Raw genomic sequence first — 21,136 nt, 5'->3', positions numbered from 1 at the left:
ACCTTATTCCCCGAAATTTACAACTTTATTCCATGACGAAAATTGAGCTACTGACTGAACTGGAGTGGGCCAACACCATTTTTTAAAGTGCAGAAATGAACGTCTTTCAAATTAATACTGGTTTTGTGAAAGAGTGGTTATTCACATAATCAAATTTATGCAATATTGCACATTTAGTCAGAAAATTGCCAAATTTGCATAAAATTAGATTTTACATTCTGTCTGTACAATTACATGCGTGTGTTAAATAGTGGCTCATTTATTTCTGTAAAAGTGCCCGTCAATTCACATAAAATGGCAAATATGTATTCCACTGAAATTGCAATGTGCTAATTGTTCTACCTGAACTATGGCGGTGATGTCTCCGTGCAGCAGTTCGACCATGGCCAGCGTGGCCTTGAGGCTCCACTCCGGGCTGTAGGGAAGCACCGCGTCCTCCGTGCTCGCGCTGGGAGCCTTGAAGCCCGTCACGCGCACCTTAAGCACCTGCGCCGGGAAGCGCAGCAGCTCGGCTGGCATCTGACGCAGCCTGAAAGGAAACCCACAGAAATCTCACGCCCCCCTGTTGGTCAGGAAGGGTGTTGCAATGCGTTCATACTTGCTGGTGGGCACGGTGTCGTCAGAGCCAAAGTCCACGTGTTGGATGAGGATCCGGACAGGATCGGCGCAGATGATCTTCAGCATCTTGGCTCGGTAAAAGTTGCCGTCGATATACTCTGCCAGACATGGGCCGCCTGACAACCACCCATTATCTCTCAAAAATCTTTATTTTTAAATACGGGATTCTACATTTTTGCCTCAGCGAGCCTGGGACGAGTTTGGTTAGGCCATAGAGTACGACTTCGAGAAAATTCTTGTCTACCATCCAGCGTCTCCGGAGGGGGAAAGCGGTGCACTGTCAACGCTGTGCATGGTGGGGACGTGGCGCTGCTGACCTCAATTCGGGACGTTGTGAGTCGGTGGACCGAATACTTCGAAGACCTCAATTCTACCGACACGCCTTCCTATGTGGGAGCAGAGTCTGGGGAGTGTGAGGCGGGCTCTCCTATCTCTGGTGTTGAGGTCACCACCGAGGTGGTTAAAAAGCTCCTTGGTGGATGAAAACCGTCCAGAGTTGCTGAAGGCTCTGGATGTTGTGGGGCTGTCCTGGGTGACACGCCTCTGCAATATCATGTGGACAGTACCACTGGGTGGTCCCTCTTAGTGTGTTCCAACTACAGGGGGATCACACTCCTAAGCCTCCCTGGTAAGGTCTATTCAGGGGTTCTGGAGAGGAGGGTCTGCCTCAAAAAAGAATCTCAGACGAGGAGCAGTGTGGTTTTCGCCTTGGACGTGGAACAGTGGACTAACGCTACACTCTCAGCAGGTTCCTCACGGGTGTTGGGTGTTCACCCAACCAGTCTACTACTGTTTTGTGGACTTAGAGAAAGCGTGTTCCTCGGGGAGTCCTGTGGGGTGTGCTCTGGGAGTATGGGGTACCGGACTCCCCTGATCACCGATTTTGTTTGTAACTTTTATGGACAAAATTTCTAGGGGGTACAATTCGGTGATACGAGTATTACATCTCTGCTTTTTGTAGTTGAGGTGGCTCTGAAACCATCATCAAGCCACGATCTTCAACTCTCACTGGAGCGGTTGAGATGAGAACCAGCACCTCCAAATCTGAAGCCATGGCCCTCATGTCAGAAAAGGGTGGCGTGCCCTCTCCAGGTTGAGGAAGATATCCTGCCCCAAGTGGAGGAGTTCAAGTATCTTGGGGTCTTGTTAACAAGTGATTGAAGAATGTAGCGAGACATCAACATATGGATCAGTGTAGAATCTGCAGTTATGTGGACTGTGTCGGTCTGTCGTGGTAAAGATAGAGCTGAGCTGAAAGGCGAAGCTCTCGATTTACCGTTTGATCTACGTGCCTACACTCACCTACGGTCACGAGCTGCTGGTTGTGACCAAAAGAACATGATTGCGGATACAAGCGCCCGAAATGAATTTTCCCTGCAGGGTGTCCGGGCTCTCCCTTAGAGATAGGGTAAGAAGCTTGGTCACCCGGGAGGGTCTCAGAGTGGAGCCGCTGCTCCACCGCCTCTAGAGGACCTAGATGAGGTGGCTCGGGCATCTGGTTAGGATGCCTCCCTGGTGATGTGTTCTGGGTACATCCCACCGGGAGAAGCCCCCGAGGACGACCCATGACACGCTGCAGACTATGTCTCCCGGCTGGCCTGGGAAGACCTCGGTGTCCCCTGGAAGAGCTACATGAAGTGGCTGGGCAAAGGGAAGTCTGGGTTTTCATGCTAAACTCTTGCCCCCGTAACCCGACCCTGGATAGGCGGAAGTAGATGGAATGATTCTAAATTTGAAGACTTTTTTTTTCCACTCAAAACATGGGTTGAGGGAAAAAAAAAAACATGCTTCATGCAGTGTTGGTGTTTTATCTAGCTAAATGATGTAATGTTGAACTGTCGAATTTGTATTCATGTACAGCACTTAGTTTAAGCTGCAGCTGTTGTTAAAGTGCTATATAAATCAAAGTGATTTTTTTTTTAGTTAAGATATCAAAAGGGTTTTGTGGCTCCCAATGTTTTGTTTTCTGTCGGAAAAGGGTCCAAGTAACTGAGTACTGACCCCTTGTTGTAGCGTGTTACCTTGAGGAAAGTTGGTGAGCGGCAGGAGATTTTCAACGTTGGCGTTGATCCTTGTCATGTGCTGATCCAGAAATTCCCCGTCCACTGGTATCTGGGCCGTGTCCTCCCACCACAAAAACAACTGCACCAGTGACACGAGATGTCTGTGGCAAGTTCATAAATACGTAAGGGTCATATTTACACCGTGGCTACCTCATTGGGAGTCTGCAGGTGCCTCACGCGGACATTCAGAGACTGGCCCACCTCGGGCATACTGGGTTCCGTGACGGGCCCCAACATAACCTCCCGAGGGCCGAGTAGACCCTGAAGATGAACAGCAGTGATAACACGTAAGTAACCACATTAAAAATATATACATAACCAGTCAATAGTACCCTGGTGTCGATGTCCCAGATGTCCAAAATTGAGGGGGGTGGCAGAGGAGGTGCCTGCAGACGGGGGGAAAAAAAACATGACTTGAACATTGATAAATATGGAAATGTTGAATTTTGCCTCAAACACATTTTGCCATTTTATTTTTCCTCAAACAGGCCAGCTGAAACAAGCTGCAAGCAAATCCAGGCTGGAAAAGGCAATTTGTTGTTAAAAAAAACAAAACTCGATCTGATCACAAAAAGGCTATTAGGCAGTAGAAATTTTCTGTTGCCTCAAAAGCAAATATTCTTACAGTATAATAGGCCACAAAAAAAATGTTCCCATCAAAATGGCAGTTTCCAAATAAACGTAATACCAAAATATATACATACATTTAGCTCATTGATTGTGATTTTAAAGGCTACAATTCACCATTAAAATGATAGTTTTCTATGTAAGCATGATATTCTTTCCCTTAAAAACTATTTGACCACAAAAAAATGAGCCTTTGGCAAGTAACAAATATATATATGTTTTTAAATGCTACACTTTCCCCCAAAACATTATACATTGTCATGAAAACAAACATTTAGCCAGGAAAGTGGTACTTTCCTATTGAAATGCTATATTACAAAACATATACTATATGGCTGTATTAGGGATCAAGACATAGTTTGCCTTAGAAGGTTAGTTTCTGTCAATAAAATGACCCACGTAAATTTGATATTCAGCCATGAAAAAAAAAAAACCCCACTATTGTACCAAAAATGATCTACTTAGTTAGGAAAAGTGGTAGTTTCCACCTAGGAAGGCAATATAGTGACACTAAAACACTATATTTGCTTATTAATAGACAGGTGTGATAGTGTACCATTAAAAACTATAAATATTTGGCCACAAAAAGTTAAAGGAAAGTGGTAGTTTCATATGAACATGCAATATAGAGTAAAACCCTTAATTGATCACAAAAGGCTACATTCGGCTAAAAAATTGTTTTATGTCTAGAAAAATATTTGCCAATAAAACTATTTGTTCAGGGCAAAGTTCTATTAGGGCACAAAAATATAACATTTAGCCATCCAAATGGCAGTTTCCATGGAAACTAAATATTTTTTCACACCGGTTGTGCTGTACGGTCCATCAGGGCGTGTTTGTGGTGACACAAGATGGTGCTGAGGTTCATTCCATCCAAGAAGATCTCAACTGTGAGTGGTCGCCTGGGGTCAGTCGGCAGCTTCTAACGTCCACACACATGCATTCAGCACTTACCTTTATGTCTGTGTGTGTGTGTGTGTGTAAGTACCACTACGTTGACATCTACGCGGCGATACAAGAGCATTTCATTGAGAAGCTCCACAGCATCCTGATGCCAGCTGCCACCAAACTGAGGACAAGGACGCCACCACTCTGTAATCTGCGGTATTACATCTGTGTTGCGTATACAGAATCCTAAATCTTACAGGGTTGATGCAGTAGAGCTGACAGGCCATGCAGAGTTGAGGGATGTCCTCACACAGTAGGCGAGGGTAGACGTGGACCACCGGAATGTTCTCCACCAGGCCGTAGTCCACGTACTGTACCTGCATAGTCAACATCTAAAAACTTGATAACGCACATGATCACTACATATTGGCTTAGTAGTAGCAGATCAAACTGAGTTCGGACGAATTGGTCAACGTATAGCCCTGCTCACCATTATTGGCACCCCTTCATTTTTTGGAATAAGTCCCATATTTTGGCTATTTCTACCTCCATAGAGTGAATCTCTAACCTGGACAGTATGAAAGTGTCAATTTCATTTCTTAAAAGCACCCTGGTTTTGTCATACTAGTGTCCAGAAATGGCCCATCTGACATCTGCTTCTGTTTGACCCAGTTTTGTTTTCACTTTGCCCATATTTGGCTAAGACAGTCCCCTTTCCACTGATTGGTTGCCTTCGTGTAGAAGACCCACTTGTGACAGCACACGTTAAGTGGTACGGAAAATTGATGGATGAAATAGAGAGAAAAAAAAGAATACATAATCATGGCCAAAAACGTGCCAATGTTTTTGCCATGACTGTATTGTCTATTATACAGTATCTGTCAAAAAAAATCCTCTCATTATTCTGGCATTTAGCAAATAGAAATAATTTTGGTAATCCAAATTGTCCTAAAACAGGAAAAGTTTAGTCTGATTTCATGTGACAATCAGGAAAATGTTTTTATTTTATACAGTCAATGACTGAATCTGCTGTGCATGCAGTGAGCTACTCATTTTCCGTAAGGTAAAAAAAAGAGAAGAAAGTTAACTCAACTCGTTTTTCACAGATTGGGAAGAATATATGCCAGTGAGCATTGTTATATTAATACTCTGTATGTGTTACTACGGTGTTTATGTATGAATATTAAATATTCGAAGGTAAATCGGCTCGAGACTGCGACCAAACTCTTTTTTTCAGCTTGTGCGATTAAAGATTTCCTCTTGTCGCTTTTGCGCTATTGCATGTTTTAATGGTTCAGCCGCCTTTTTTCCACTGCAATCTCCTCCATTTGAACGAGAGAGCCATTACAATCATTGTAATGAATTTCATTTGAGTTAAAAGCGACCCGCTGCAATATGATTGGCTGCGTGCTGCAACATAATTGACTGCTTCTTCCAGATAGGACATGCTATTATCACAGCACCGTCTTGGTTAATAATAATTTTCTGATTTCATGATACCTGTGTGACAGTCAACGCTTCCAGTACCAGATGCAATAAAGGAGTCCCACAGCATTATGGATCCTGCACCATGCTTGAATGTCGGCAGGGTGTTCTTTTGCATAAAGGCTTAATTGAGCCGTCTGTAAACATACTGTTTGTGTGCATTGCCAAAAAGCTCAATTTTTGTTTCATCTGTTCATAAAATTTAATTTATCATTTGATCTTTTGTATCAAACACAAGTTCTCAATATTAAAAAAAAAAAAAAAAAAAAGTTGTTTCACTTGATTCATTTTCTTGAGGAGATATTCCACATGTAGTACTTAAACGTCATGGATGCCAATAATGGTAAGCAGGACTGCAGCAGCAGGCCCCCCAAAAGATTCAGACCGAGAGGGTAAACTGAACCAGAATCAGTAGGACAAAAATAATTACTACAGACAGATCAAACTGACTATTTCTCTGCTGGTTAAAGTTCGTCAGTATGAGAGAGTGCAGCAGATAAAACTGAGTTACAGGTCAAACTGACTCTAGACCAGTAGTTCAGAATGAATGGATGAGCAGCCAAAGTGAGTCAGTAGGGTAAAACGGAGTAGTTGGTCAAATTGACTCAAAACAGATGCAGGACTACCAGATTAACCTAAAACAGTAAAAGTATGGATAAGAATACTGTCAAAGTACCGGATCGATAAGCAGTATCATTAAGATGGGGCTCGAGACTGCGACCAAATTGGTTTGCATTTTGGTTGCAGCATTTAGCTATTATGCTGCACACAAATACAATCAATTGCCAACAGAAGTCACGTCAGCCCCAAGTCAGAATGTTTTTAAATCAAGGTTTGAAAACGCTTTTTTAGAGCATTTCCACTTTTAAATGATATTTCTTGCGCTGTACCCTGTTTTAATTGTACTTTTTATTTTTCTCTTTGTTTCAAATGTTTTGTTTTTAAATGCTTTTAATCATGTCAAGCACATTGAGTTAAATTGTGGATGAAATGCAATATATAAATACATTTGCTTTGCATTTTCAACCCTTCTTCAGCTTGTGCAATTAAAATTAAAATCAGTGCAAAAGTGAGTGTAGAGATCAGTAAGAGTAGTAGCATTGGTAAAATCTTAAGATACCCATCCCTAGTTATAGGCAAAACTGACCCAGGACCTGTGGGTGAAACCAATTCACTACCAAGACGACACAACACTAGCTGGTCAAATTGACTCAGAACCAGCAGGTTAAACTGACTCACTCACTCCCGGAAGGTTAAAGTGAGTCAGTTTAGTTTGTACGAAGTTAGTCGTATTCAAGAGTGTTTCAGGACCAGCAGGAGGATCCAACAATAAACCCACCTTGACGTGTCCCCCCAAGACCTCCAGCAGCTGGCCCCGGTACCACAGCATGTCAGGTCCGATGACGGCACATCCCTGCACCGTCTTCCAGGTGTACGGCTTCTGATTGGGCAGTGTCTTCATGCTCTGCTGGATCTTCTCCCTCAGCTGCTCCAAATGATACCCTGAAGATAACAACACACAATAACTCGGTCAATCCGGGGCCCTTCAACGTCTCGCCAGTTTAAGTGTTTGCGTTACCTGCGGTGTCGGTTCTGGCGTAGATATGTCCGTCCTCTTTGATTGCAGAAACGGTCATGTGGTTGTGGCCCAGTTGTGGAAGCTCTGGTGCTTTGTACAGATCAGTTTTCACCTACACACCAACAAACAGCACTCAGTTGCATGTGTCGTGTTAAATTAGGTTGGCGGTTTGGGTTCGAGCACCTTCTCGGTGGGCCTGGTGGTGCGAGGGGTGGGCCTGGGAATAAAAGGTATTGCAGAGTATGCTGGGAGAGGAGAAGTTTCCTCTTTAGGAGTCTTGGCTTGTATGTTGGTGTGAGAAGACTGAGCATCACTTGCATTTGGCTTTCCACCAGGAACACCAAGCTCTCTGCAAGACAGCAATAGAGCTTATTGGTTCATAGGGTAAGTGCAGAAAACGTTGAAGTTGTAAAATTCAGGGTTCGGACAAAAACTGTACATTTTGAGCCCTGAAGCCAGCTTGAACCCCAACCTCGGCTTGAAAACCTAATTTGAAAGACTAACGCAAGACTGAAACCCTAAACCGGTTTTAGAGCCCTACTTTGTATCCATAAGTCTGACTCGAAATCCAAATCCCGACTGGAAAGTCTAACCTTGAGTTGAAATCAAAATTTGAAACCCAAATCCAAAATCCTAATTCTGACTTGAAGCCAAATCTTACTTTGAAACCCTAACCCAGCCTTCTAACCCAATTTAGAACCCTTAACTCTTGCTTGAAACCTAAACGTTAAATCCTAAATCATGCTTGAATTCTGATTGTTCTGATTTCTGATGAAAATCTGATTTGATACCCAACTATGAAATGTTAACTCTTGTTTGAAACCCTAATTTGAAGCCTTAACTCTAATTTAAAACCCTAATCCTGTTTTGAAACACTAACTCTGATTTAAAACAGCAATGCTGGCCTGAAACTCCGTTTTGAAACCCAAGTCCTGGTTCATAACCCTAACCTTGGTTTAACACCCCAATTAAAACCCTAAATCCTGTCTTGAAACCCTGCTTTGAAACATTAAATCCTGAAAGTATCTCCCTAGCCTGAAAGTCAGGTAAAACTAATAAAATTTTATCCTGAATTGCATCCACATTTTGAGTTAACTGCAATAAATGTGTACGTGTTTAAATGGAGACTCACACTGGCTTCCTCTCCCTGAGGGCAAGACCCTCGTGGGCCAGATGGTCAGCGACACTAACCAACTCTCCCATCTTGTTGGTACACATCAGAGTGACGGCCACCGGTCGCTCATCCGTCAGCTCCTGGCAACAACAGAATACATTAGAACCCGGGTCACAGGAGCAGAAGATGAAAGAGGAAGAATGTGATCTTCAGACCTGGATGGTGATTTGAGCTGAGGCTCCTGTCAGGTAGTACCGCATGAAGTCGCAGGCTGTGGCGGTCCAGGTGGGTTGGCCCCCTGCAGGTCTGATAGACAAAAAACATTTAATTGCGAGTACCACTAAAACTGTGCATATGTGTATGCGTACCTGATGTCCACCAGCGAGCACTCCAGTGCAAAGGAACCTCCCAATGAAGCACAGAGTGGCCGCAGGTTGCTTACGTGCAGCTTCACCTTGTTGCCGTGGTCACAGCGCATCACCTGTTGCCAGGCAACACATAGCAAACAAACTCACTGACCTGTACACTCAAATTAGCATGAGTGATAAGTCTCAAGCTAAGACGGAACACCTCTACGACATTGCCGGAAGAGACTTCGTCACAGATCAGTCCTCTTTCCCAAACTTGGTTGACCTGAGCTGCACAGAACATGTCAGGCTTCCACTCCACGTCTTGAGGCTCCAGGAGCTGACACTCCTTAAGAAGCTCACTCAACCTGGAATATATTTAATACAGAGTAGCCAATCAACTCCCACATGATTGTATCAAAAATTATACCTAGCAACAAGTGACTGCACTGACAGACCAACCAACCAAACTATCTACAGTGTGTACAGAAAGTATTCAGACCCCCTTCAATTTTTCACTCTGTTATATTGCAGCCATTTGCTAAAATCATTTAAGTTAATTTTTTTCCTTCAATGTACACACAACACCCCATATTGACAAGGGAAAACTGAATTGTTGAAATTTTTGCAGATTTATTAAAAAAGAAAAACTGAAATATCACACAGCCATAAGTATTCAGACCCTTTGCTGTGACACTCATATATTTAACTCGGGTGCTGTCCATTTCTTCTGCACCTTCATTGGAGTCCAGCTGTGGTTGATTATACCGATTGGACTTGATTAGGAAAGCCACATCCCTGCCTATATAAGACCTTACTGCTCATAGCAAGTGTGAATCATGTGGTCAAAGGAACTGTCTGAAGAGCTCAGAGAAAGAATTGTGACAAGGCACAGATCTGCCCAACGTTACAAAAAAACTTCTGTTGCACTTAAGGATCCTAAGAGCACAGTGGCCTCCATAATTGTTAAATGTAAGACGTTTGGGACGATCAGAACCCTTCCTCGAGCTGGCTGTCCGGCCAAACTGAGCAATCGGGGGAGAAGAGCCTTGGTGAGAGAGGTAAAGAAGAACCCAAAGATCACTGTGGCTGAGCTCCAGAGATGCAGTCGGAAGATGGGAGAAAGTTAACCATCTTCTTTACCTCTCTCACCAAGGCTCTTCTCCCCCGATTGCTCAGTTTAGCCAGACGGCCAGCTCGAGGAAGGGTTCTGGTCGTCCCAAACGTCTTCCATTTCAGGATGATGGAGGCCACTGTGCTCTTAGGAACCTTAAGTGCAACAGAAGTTTTTTTTGTAACCTTGGAAAGATCTGTGCCTTGCCATAATTCTGTATCTCATGACCTTTGACCTCATGATTCTCATTTGCTCTGACATGCACTGTGAGCTGTAAGGTCTCATATAGGCAGGGGTGTGGCTTTCCTAATCAAGTCCAATCAGTATAATCAAACACAGCTGGACTCCAATGAAGATGTAGAACCATCTTAAGGATGATCAGAAGAAATGGACAGCACCCAAGTTAAATATATGAGTGTCACAGCAAAAGGTCTGAATACTTATGGCTGTATGATATTTCAGTTTTTCTTTAATAAATCAGCAAAAAATATTAACAATTACGTTTTTTTCTGTCAATATGGGGTATGTGTGTACATTAATGAGGGAAACATTTTTACTTAAATGATTTTAAGAAATGGCTGCAATAAAACAAAGAGTGAAAAATTTAAGGGGGTCTGAAAACTTTCCGTACCCACTGTAAATACTGATTGACCTATGCACTTGCCAAATGGCTTATTTACCTGCCGGCAACTACATGCCTACCTTACCTACCTTTTAAGTTGAGAGTCGTTTTGGATGAACTGGACGTAGAAGCTGCTGGGCGAGGTGATGTGGCTCACTCGCACCTTGGCCTCCTTGAGGCTGCCAGGGAGGCTGAGCCGAGGCTTGAACTCCAACACTGGAGCACTAAGGTCTGAAGGCTCGAGACCGCTCAGCTCAAGCGGCAGGTCCCATAATTCGCTGTCACTGGCGGGGACATCTGCCAAGTTGGTCTTAAGCCTTTGGCAAGCGGGGTAATACAATTCAATGAATAGTCATTATCAATGAATCTATTTCGTGAAGAAAATAACAGACAGGGCTGCACAATATTTTGTTTGAGCATTGTCATCGCAATGTACGTGTGCGCAATAGTTACATCACGGGGTCTGCTGCGATGGTGGTGTACTGTACAGTGAATCAACTGTAATATTAAAAGTGATCAGCAGAGGGACGTATTTGGGCATGTTCATAAGATTAGCACCCATTGTACAGTAAATTGTAACACTTCATACAACACATGGAGCAGCCCAGATTGTTGCATACCTATCTCCGTGTATGGTAACTATGAACAAGGACACATGAAAGAATGTACACCAGCTGCTTCTCCTATTTAGCTCTTCAGAATGAAACTAGGCAGGCACGTGGTAGGTGGGTGTGTGCGCGCACACGGCTGGCGAGGTGCGTTCAGGGACACTGCATAAATGAGAGTGAATGTGTTCTTTTGTTATACAGTAGATAATTGCAAAAATTGATGACTAGGGAAAATTTGCATTTGTATCGGAATGCTTTAGTTAAAACATTGTATGATCACACTGATATGGATTTCATTTTGTTTTGTAATATTACAATAGATACATTATTTTGTTCATATTGTTAGTCAGAGCTGCCAGGAATGCAAAGTTATCAATATTCTTTCACCATTGTTGTTGTCATACTGTGTTGCAAGTTTTCGTTTGCACATAAAGGACAAAAGTCCTGTTTTTTGTTTTAATTCCTTATTAAAAAAAAAAAAACACCATTCAAGCAACAGGTTTTTCCTCATGTTGTTGAGATTGTAAGGTGAAAGCTGCAGCTAGTGTGGACCGAATGGGTGGCTACAATGGGGAAATGAAATGCCAGTATATTAAAGGTAATAGCCCATTCAGCAACATATAGAGGGGGAAAAAATAGAATTATGAACTAGTTCGTTTTTGGACCGGGGAACTAAACTTTGAACTAGTTTGCGTAGAAAATGAACTTTCCCACCACTTATCCTGTATTATCTCACTTCATGATAAATATCGCAGGTTAAAAAAAAAAAATACAATGTCATATTTTGTGCAGCCCTAATAGACGTACCCATTTTTGGAGCACACCAACTGCTCTGTAATTAGCACCTCAGCTATATCAGTGAGTGAGTCAGTTGGGCTGCTCTCAAGCAGCTTGACTGGTAGAGGTTTTGTCTTGGGGGATTTTTCTGTTTGGAGAACAATGAAATGAGTTAAGCAGTTAGTGAGTTTAAAAAGCAGCATACAGTGAGCATACACCTGTTCGTGGTTTGCGAGACACAAATTTACCAATTCATGTTATTTATTTATTTTTTTCCTGTGGAACCTATCCTCAGCTATTTGCTAAAACACTCGCCTATTCATGTATTCTTGTGCTCTTCCTTATGTGCCCTAAGAGAACCATGGGTCAAAGCAAAGTAGCAACTGGTGTCAAGGAAGTGATATACATATTTCAACTGTTCAAAGATCTCTGTATGCTGGAGCTACAGTAAGTTTAGCCTGGGTTGTTAGCAGTGGTTAAGGAGACTCTTTGCCGCATGTGTATGTTTTTGTTCTGTTGAGTGGCAGTCAAAAAGCTCAAGACAACAAATGACAGAGGTCTCACTATTGCCTGACAATTGCTATTTTTTGGGGGTTATGAAGGCAACATACATGCACAATTCTGGTGCATTTTTTCAAAACCAAATCATTTGTAAGTCATTTACTTTCAAGGGTAATGTTTAAGATGAGTTTGAAACTGTTTTTAGATCATAGTTTGCGGTGTATTAATGGTTTAAACTATTAACATACAGTGCCGTGAAAAAGTACTGGCCCCCTTCTTAAGTTATTATATTTTTGCATCGTTTCAAACGTCGTCTTTAATGTTTAAGATCATCAAACAAAAGTAAATAGACAAATACACCACAAGGGAACCTAAAATGCTGTTTTTAAATGGAGATTTCATTTATTAAGGAAAACAAATATTCCAAGTTACCTGGCGCTGTGTGAGGATGAATGGCCCCCTAAAACTGGTTGGGCCATCCTCTGCAGCAACAACTGAACTCAAGCATTTTCTATAACTGGCAAGGTGTCTTTAACATCTGTGGAGATATTTTGGCCTACTCTTCCAGGCAGAATTGTTTGAATTCAGAAAAAATGTTTTTGAGCGTGAATGGCCTTTTTAAGGTCAATTTCAGTCAGTCAGGATTTCAAACTGATTCAAGTCTGGACTTTGACTATGCCACTTCAAAACCTTGAATATTATTTTTTAAAGACATTTAGAAGTTGACTTGTTGGTGTGTTTTGGATCATTATCCCGCAGCAGAACCCAAGTCCGCTTCAGCTTGAGGTCACAAAATGATGGCTGAACATTCTCCTTCAGGATTTTCTGTTGGAGAGCAACATTCATGGTTCCATCAATTACAGTAAGTTGTGCAGGTCCTGAAAGAGCAAACCAGCCCAAGATCATCACACTACCATCACCATGGTTGACTGTTGGTATGATGGTCTTTTTCTGAAATGCTGTGCTACATTTACCCTCGATATAACGAGAAACACACCTTCCAAAAAGCTCAACGTTCATCTCGTCAGTCCATATACTCCCAAGTCTTGGGAATCATTTAGATGTTTTTGTGTAAAAGCAAGACGAGCCTATATGTATTTTTTGGTCAGCACTGGTTTTCGCCTTGGAACTCTGCCATGGATGCCATTTTTGCCCAGTCTCTTCCTTATTGTTCTGTCATGAACATTAACGTTAACTGAGGCAAGAAAGGCCTGCAGTTCTTTAGAAGTTGTCCTGAGTTATTTTGTGGACTGCTGCATGTGTCTTTGCTGTTCTCGACAGGTAATCTTAGTAGGCCGGCCATTCCTGGGAAGGTTCACCACTGTTCCGTGTTTTCTCCATGTGAGGATAATGGCTCTCCCTATGGTTTGCTGGAATCCTAAAGCTTTGGAAATGGCGTTTCTAACCCTTTCCAGACTGATAGACATCAATGACTTTATTTCGTGACTGTTCTGGAATTTCTTTGGATTGTGTCATTTTATTGCAGCTTTTTTAGATATTTTCCCCGAGTTGATTTTGTCACGACAGACTCTGCTTAACAGATTACTTGATTGAACAGGTCTGGAGGTAATCAGGCTTGGGTGTGATCAGTAAAAGTTAACAAAAAATTGTAATTGGCCACAATTAATTCACGATTTAACAAGGGGGGTAATTACTTTTTCATACATGGCCAGGTAAAGTTGAATAGTTTTTTTCCCCTTAATAAATGAAATCAATATTTAAAAACAGGATTTTAAGTTCACTTCGGTTATATTTGTCTGATATATACATCTGTTTGATTATCTTAAAGTGGGGAAACTATGCAAAAATATGAGAATTTGAGAGGGGGGGGGAATATTTTTTGTAGGCAAATACATTTTTATGGGGGTGTCAAATACATTTTTTCGCTATTCGTGGCAGGGCTTGGTCCCTATCCCCTGCAAATACTACTTTTTAAAATGTACTGTACCTGTAGCTATGATGGTGAAGAACTTGTTGTGAGCCAGGCAGGAGAAGCGTTTGATACAGGCATTGCTCCACTTCTCTCCAGCCAGAGGAAGCACGTCTGACAGGCAGCACTGGATCGCCTGCAAGATACACACACAAAAAAACAAACACTTTCAGTGTACAGATGAGAAGGGTTAAATCAAACTAAGCATCGTTACCAATGTCGGCAGGGAGAAGAACTCATCCTTCATCTTCCGCAAGTCGCTGACAAACACCTTTGTTTTATGTCCATAGTCAATGCAGCGCACCTCCACATTTCTGCCCCCCGGATGGCCTGACACACACACACACACACACACACAATTCTGACGCTATACTGCATACAATTTCAACCTTTTTTAATAATACAAACCGTAACTCCAATGAAGTTGGGACATGGTGTAAAATGTAAAAAAAAAACAAAAAACGATTTGCTATATTCAATTGAATATACTACAAAGACAAGATGTTTCATGTTCAAACTGATAAAACTATTTTTTTTCATGCCAATATTCACCAATTTTGAATTTGATGCCTGCAGCACGCTCCAAATAAGTTGGGAGGGGGCATCTTTGCCACTGTGTTACCGAGGACACCACCTGTTAAAGCTTTGTAGGTGGAATTTGTTCCCATTCTTGCTTGATGGACAACTTCAGTGGCTACACAATATGACACAGAGTCTCTGTGTCATATTTTGTGCTTCAAAATGTGCCATACATTTTTAATGGTCTCCTGGCAGGGAAAGCCAGTACTCTCACTCTTTTACCACTAAGCCACGCTGTTGTAACAATTTGGCTAGGAATTGTCTTGCTGAAATAAGCAGGGACATCCCTAAAAATGACATTGTCTGGATGGCAGCATGTGTTCACAGCAAAGAATCTGAATACTTACGTGTCTTTGTCTTTGTTCACAGCAAAGAATCTGAATACTTATGGCTGGGTGATGTTACAGTTTTCTTTTTTAATAAATCGGCAAGAATTTCAACAATTATGTTTTTTTCTGTCAATACGGGGTGCTGTGTGTACATTAATGAGGGAAAAAAATGAACTTAAATGATTTTAAAATTTTTTTTGGCTGCAATATAACAAAGAGTGAAAGATTTAAGGGTGTCTGAAAACTTTCCGTACCCACTGTATGGTTTTAGTTTTAGTCAGTCTTTTGACTAAAACTTAATTTAGCTTTAGTCATAATTTTGTAATCTAAATTGTTTTAGTTTTGGTCTAGTTCTAGTTGACGAAATACCATAATATTGCAGTTGACTAAAACTCCAGTAAAGTTAGTTGAAAGTGTGTAACGGGTATATGCAGTATGTAAAGTTTCCCTTCAATTTCTGAAAATAATTACATTCACCTAGAACAGCGATTGTTCAAAGTGTGACAAGTACCAGTGATATGCAGCCTTCCTCTCGTGGTACATGAAGGAATCACTAAATTAAATGTGCATTATGTTACAGTGGTTTAAGCTCATTTTTTTAATCCAGTGGAGTGAGTACATTTGCAAAATAAGTGATGACCAGGGTAAGTGTACGCCCTGCAACCGGAGAATCGCCGGTTCTTATCCCCGCCCGAGCGCATGTCGTCGTTGCGTCACTGTGCAAGACACTTAACCCACATTGCCTATGAATGAATCTGGTTGGAAGCTTGGTGGTAGTTGGAGTGTGAGTGTGTATGAATGTGTGTGTGAACGGTAAAGCATAGGACGCTGATGTCCTTACCTATGACCTGAGCTCTGTACCACATGTTATCTTCAAAGCGAGCCACGTAGGGCTGTCCAATGACAGGACAGTAAACCATCAGGTCTTCTTCTCCACTCTTGTCGTTGTAGCACTCCTGAAGCTTGGCTTTGAGCAGCAAGGACTCCATATTGTCAGTCTGCTGGTCACACATAATCATGAAGACTAAAGACCAGGGACAGCAGTATCCATAAAGAATCCGAGTGCTAAGATACAAGCTATTCATAGAGTGTTAACTACGAAAGGTGTTTAGAGTGAAGAGGAGCATAGGTGGGCAAACATTTGTGTGAAAGTTTTTAAAATTTTTTACACATTTTGACAAATGGGCCAGGGTTAGATGAGGTGAAAAAAGTTAAAATATGGATGTAAAATAATTTCTTTTCAAACTAAAATAATTCTTCTCGTTTTAAAATCATAATTCAATTGAAATTAATTAAGCAATTGTTTTGTTTTTTATTTTTAAATGTATATGTATTTCTTTTCTTTTACTAATATTTTTAGTTTGATAATTTACACGAAATCAAAAAAACACTAATATAATAAGATAAACGAAAAATGAATAAATACATGTAAAAATAGGTCATTTTAATCGCAAAATCTTTATTCCTTCTCATTTATGGAATTTTAATTATAATTAACTCTCATAAAAAAATAAGAGTTAATGAATAATGCTTTACAATACTTATACTTTATCATTAGTCCGTCATTAAAAATTTTTTAATTCTAATCATAATTAATCATAGTTAATCATAATTCAGTTATACTTAATTAACCTACTGTTTAATAAAAACATTAAATGTACTATGTGATTAAATTTGACTGTTTTAATTTAATAATTTACACTAAATTAACTAACCAGTCGTTGAATGAGATTAATGACTAAAATTTTTTTTATTTTAATAATAAAATTATTAGTCATATTTTGTTTTACTACTTACAATTTAATAATTGACCATTTGTTTATTAATATAAACCAGTTAAGTGGCCTATTTAAAATAGTTTTTATTTAACAAATACTTTGGATTATTTACACTAAATCAACTAACCAGCTATTTAATTGGATAAATGAATACAAAATAAATCTATAAAGAATAAACTATTTTAATAACCAATTGATGGGGGGAAAATTACTAAATTAATGCTATTAATACGACAGGGATTTTTGGTAAAGTGGATTTTTTTGTGTGGTTTAGGACAAAAGAATGAGGATATTTAAAATACCTTTTAAGGCACAGTATTGATGGCAGAGTTATTTTTTGTGTTCAGTACCAGTTGGATGTAGAAGTCATCGGGGCTGTTGATGTGCGTCACCAACGCGCTGTACTCCACGTGGATTTTGGGTGAGACGGCCGGGTAATACTTGAGTGGCCTCCTGCTCGGCTTCACCGGATAATAAAACCTGAAGGTGACGATAACATACTGCAATATTGGCAAAGAATATTGAGAACGTGTAAATGGAGCAAAGGGCGACGTCACTGGCGGGCCGTGCATTTGGTACCTGGGCCTTCAGTGGGGACTTATGGCACCTTTTAATACCACCACCACTATCACACCCCAATTATAGAAACCATCAATATTAGACAAAAATACAATATAGTAGCAGGCAAGTATGCCACATAGACAACCATATCAATAGCAACATAGCAACATAAATATTGCTGAAGCCTATTTACTAGCCACTTAAATTCATATCTGATTCAAGGCAGGGGAACGAATACCTTTGTCAATCTAGTGTACAGTATATGCGTAATGGTTGCGCATATGTGCTACCGTGAGGTGCGCCACACGTGGTACGTAGAGCACCTAATTAGCATGAGGAAGAAGAGAGCCAATGATTGCTGCAATGAAAGCACTTGAAATCTGACCAATCAGAGCGATGCATTGTGCACCTGCACCGGTGCCTAGCCGGCGCTTGCTAAGCAACCAATATAGTTTGCCATTTGCTCTTACCGGCTGGCATTGTAACCCACGCGCACACACACTGACACACAGAACCCTTCTCTCCATCCACACTTGAAGGCAATTCTAACTTGTCGGCAGACAGACCGTGGCTTGTCGCCCCTTGGCATTGGCTGACCTTCGGCTTTTAATGTTTTTGTGTACTAGCCTCTAAGACACAATTGGAGTGCTGTGACATATGATTTTTTTCCCTCTTAAAATACCAGTACCACAAAAAACTGGTACCGTGCTATTTTTTATATCAAAACACAGTACTAGTATGGTACTTGGTGCAACACTTGTACCTGGCCACTTCAATGAACACCAGATATTCCCGGATCGAGATGGGCATGTTGCTAGATTGTCCCACGGGAGCTTTGTTGAGGTCCACCAGCAGGGCATCTCTGTCTTGACCGAAGGAAGTCATTTCCACGGCAGCGGAACCCACCACTTGGCAGAACTCCATCTGAGCCTCTTTACTCCAGCCCTTCGTCTGAACACAAGCTTAAGTTGACGTTAAGAATGACATTAAATGGGGGACATTCAGTGGGACTGATGGTGAGACCTCACCAGGTCGTAGGGTACCAGGTCTTTGAGGGAACATCGGATGGCTTGAGGAGCAAAACGAACCAGCTCTGGGTTTGTCTTCCTCAGGTGGTTGTTAACACTGTCCACAGAGGACTCAGTGCTTGAGACATTCCTGCAAAATAGAAAGTGAGGTTGAAGAATACCAATTTTCTGATTCCTGGCAGAAGTGGAACGTTTAGCACCTGAGACTCACTACCCTCACTCCCTTATTATTATTAGCTTGTAGCATTTTATTTTGAAGGGTACACACCGGAACTCAGCATTTTGGCATGAAAAGTAACTTCCCACGGTACCGGTGATTTTATTTTAATTATTTATTTATTAAATGCATGGAACAAAATGCTATGAAAACGATTCCTTTCCTGACCCACCGATGAGGCACAAGCTTAGTGTTTGTGATACTGTGAGACAATGTTTGTGAATTTTGTCCCAATTCATTGTGATGTAAAGTTGCTACGGTGAAGTTTTAGCTCAATGTTAAGATTTTTTTTTTTTGTCATCGGCTCTTACGTTGGTTTGAGGACTAAAATAAACGCTAAAAAAAACCATCAGTGCAATAGTGCAACTAACCGTTTACCTTGCTAGGCTGTCTCAATGTTGGCATAGACACACTTTATCATTTCACTCACCCAATTGACTGAGAGTTGACTTCGCTGAAGGTCGGCGCGGTGTAGGCTGAGGCTCGGAGCGCGTCAGACGCTACACATCGTGAACGACTCCTTTGCACAATATAATCTTATTCCAAGTTTTGCACTTCGGCGAGTGGTCATTTATGTTTAACAAAGTTAAGTCACTTTTGTTCGCCGCCGCTGGGCACAAGCACGTCTTCGTGCGCATTCTTCGTCGTTGGTTTTCGCCACTTCTTAAATCGGGGTGCGCGGACTAGGCATCGAAACTGGGAACCGAAATTTTAAAATTTGAACGATTCTGGGAGAACTGGAACGTTAGTCCTGGTTCCAATCGGTTCTCGATGCCCAACCCTAATGGGTTGTCACTTTGTCCACCCTTGCATGAAAGTACGGCGACAGAAGTTTACCTTTTTATGTCAATGCTCTTGGTGAAGCCATAGTCAATGAAGAAGATGCAGACGCCGATAAGTTGGTTGACCGGACAGACTTCCACACTGTTGTCTTGGCCATTTTGGAAGACCTCCAGCACACTAGTGCGGCACCACAGACCCTCATATCCCTTTGCCAAGATCACAGAGCCTGAAAGGAAACAGTTATTTGTTTTTTGGTCGACAATACCCATCCGTCATTCACTTTTAAAAATGAACAACCAGCTTGCACTTTGTCCACGGAGGAGAAGCAGCTAGTATCCAGTTGGCAAAAGTTGTTGATCTCCCTGGACAGGATGTCGCTCTCCCTCTTCTCGGCCACATAGCGAACATAGAAGTGAGTGGGGTTCACCACGTGAGTCACTACCACCCACTGGGTAACTGAGGATGAGAGGAAGCGTGATTCCATTAGAGTCAAGATTTATTTTCAAGCTTTCCCCTTACCATGCACTTGTCTCTGTCATGTATGCTCTCCACAATATTGCTATAATAAGTCAACAATTGGAAACATAAAAATAATAAGAATGTAATGTACACTAAAATATTCATACCATTTCTCTTATTTCCAGACAAAGGACAGCTTCTACTCCTGCGTGACCTCCGGTTATCTTTGGCCAACTCTGGACCAGTAGGAGGGGAAACTGGAGAAAATTCAGATTAAGAAAGCTTTATTTATCCCTGTGAGGCAATTAAGGACAAAAGATACAAATACATTTATGTGACTGATAAACACCAGAGGAGGCAAACATACCCACACTCTGCACTTAAGAACAGATAACTGTGTAAAATTGAAAAGACTGGACAAAGTACTGCTTTAACTCCTAAGTACTGTAAAAGTAAAATAATACAAACCCTGAAATCAGGATGAACATAATTATTATTATTAGAGGGAAATTTGCTTTGAACGTTAAAACATTGCTGCATTTGTATACATTCCATCACAACAGAAGATGACAAACAAAACACGACAGATGGACAAAACAAAACATGCACAGCAAGTAGACATAAGAGCCACTGAAATACTAAAATGTGCTTGAAAAATACAACAGTGGCATATATATATATACACATATATATATGTATATATATATATATATATATATATATATATATATATATGTATATGTATATATACATATATACACACACATATACATACATATATATACATATATACACATACATATATATACATATATATATATATATATATATATATATATATATATATATATATATATATATACACATATATATATATGTATATATATATATGAAAAAATAAACAAACTGCCCCCTCGGGGATAATGAAGACAACTTGAATTGAAAACATTATCATTCTCCAGTCATGATGTTACTTACCCTGTTAGCATTATTGCTACTTTAAAATGTACATTACCTTTAATAACAATACAAACTAGTTTTGCCATTTTATATACCTGCGGAATAATGACACGATTGATTGTTGCTTTGGTCTGGTAGCCTCACTGCTAGCAGTAGCTAACTGCTCATG

The 21,136-nt window shown here is 40.9% G+C and overlaps 1 protein-coding gene across 1 annotated transcript in view; it reads right to left on the bottom strand.

Annotated features, from left to right (window-relative positions):
* Window positions 1-21,136, bottom strand: part of rnf17 (ring finger protein 17) — a 38,113-nt gene that overhangs the window by 272 nt on the left and 16,705 nt on the right. The window contains exons 11-37 of the mRNA XM_061692390.1: window positions 20,175-20,264; window positions 19,846-20,004; window positions 19,603-19,774; window positions 18,549-18,678; window positions 18,284-18,471; window positions 17,310-17,439; window positions 16,023-16,182; window positions 14,488-14,603; window positions 14,292-14,409; window positions 11,873-11,990; window positions 10,547-10,774; window positions 8,945-9,089; window positions 8,743-8,855; window positions 8,590-8,680; window positions 8,393-8,514; window positions 8,256-8,295; window positions 7,444-7,605; window positions 7,261-7,372; window positions 7,021-7,184; window positions 4,454-4,573; window positions 4,297-4,377; window positions 4,114-4,230; window positions 3,014-3,067; window positions 2,832-2,942; window positions 2,640-2,760; window positions 599-734; window positions 343-529 (exon numbers count right to left, since the gene is read on the bottom strand). Of these exons, the coding sequence (XP_061548374.1) occupies window positions 343-529; window positions 599-734; window positions 2,640-2,760; window positions 2,832-2,942; window positions 3,014-3,067; window positions 4,114-4,230; window positions 4,297-4,377; window positions 4,454-4,573; window positions 7,021-7,184; window positions 7,261-7,372; window positions 7,444-7,605; window positions 8,256-8,295; window positions 8,393-8,514; window positions 8,590-8,680; window positions 8,743-8,855; window positions 8,945-9,089; window positions 10,547-10,774; window positions 11,873-11,990; window positions 14,292-14,409; window positions 14,488-14,603; window positions 16,023-16,182; window positions 17,310-17,439; window positions 18,284-18,471; window positions 18,549-18,678; window positions 19,603-19,774; window positions 19,846-20,004; window positions 20,175-20,264 (3,485 nt within the window). The remainder of the gene's footprint in view (window positions 1-342; window positions 530-598; window positions 735-2,639; window positions 2,761-2,831; window positions 2,943-3,013; window positions 3,068-4,113; window positions 4,231-4,296; window positions 4,378-4,453; window positions 4,574-7,020; window positions 7,185-7,260; window positions 7,373-7,443; window positions 7,606-8,255; window positions 8,296-8,392; window positions 8,515-8,589; window positions 8,681-8,742; window positions 8,856-8,944; window positions 9,090-10,546; window positions 10,775-11,872; window positions 11,991-14,291; window positions 14,410-14,487; window positions 14,604-16,022; window positions 16,183-17,309; window positions 17,440-18,283; window positions 18,472-18,548; window positions 18,679-19,602; window positions 19,775-19,845; window positions 20,005-20,174; window positions 20,265-21,136) is intronic.

The sequence above is a fragment of the Phycodurus eques genome, chromosome 12 (genome assembly GCF_024500275.1).
Source record: "Phycodurus eques isolate BA_2022a chromosome 12, UOR_Pequ_1.1, whole genome shotgun sequence".
NCBI lineage: Eukaryota > Metazoa > Chordata > Actinopteri > Syngnathiformes > Syngnathidae > Phycodurus > Phycodurus eques.
The sequence above is the reverse complement of the archived record's forward strand: the minus strand, read 5'-3'. Positions and strand labels throughout refer to the sequence as shown.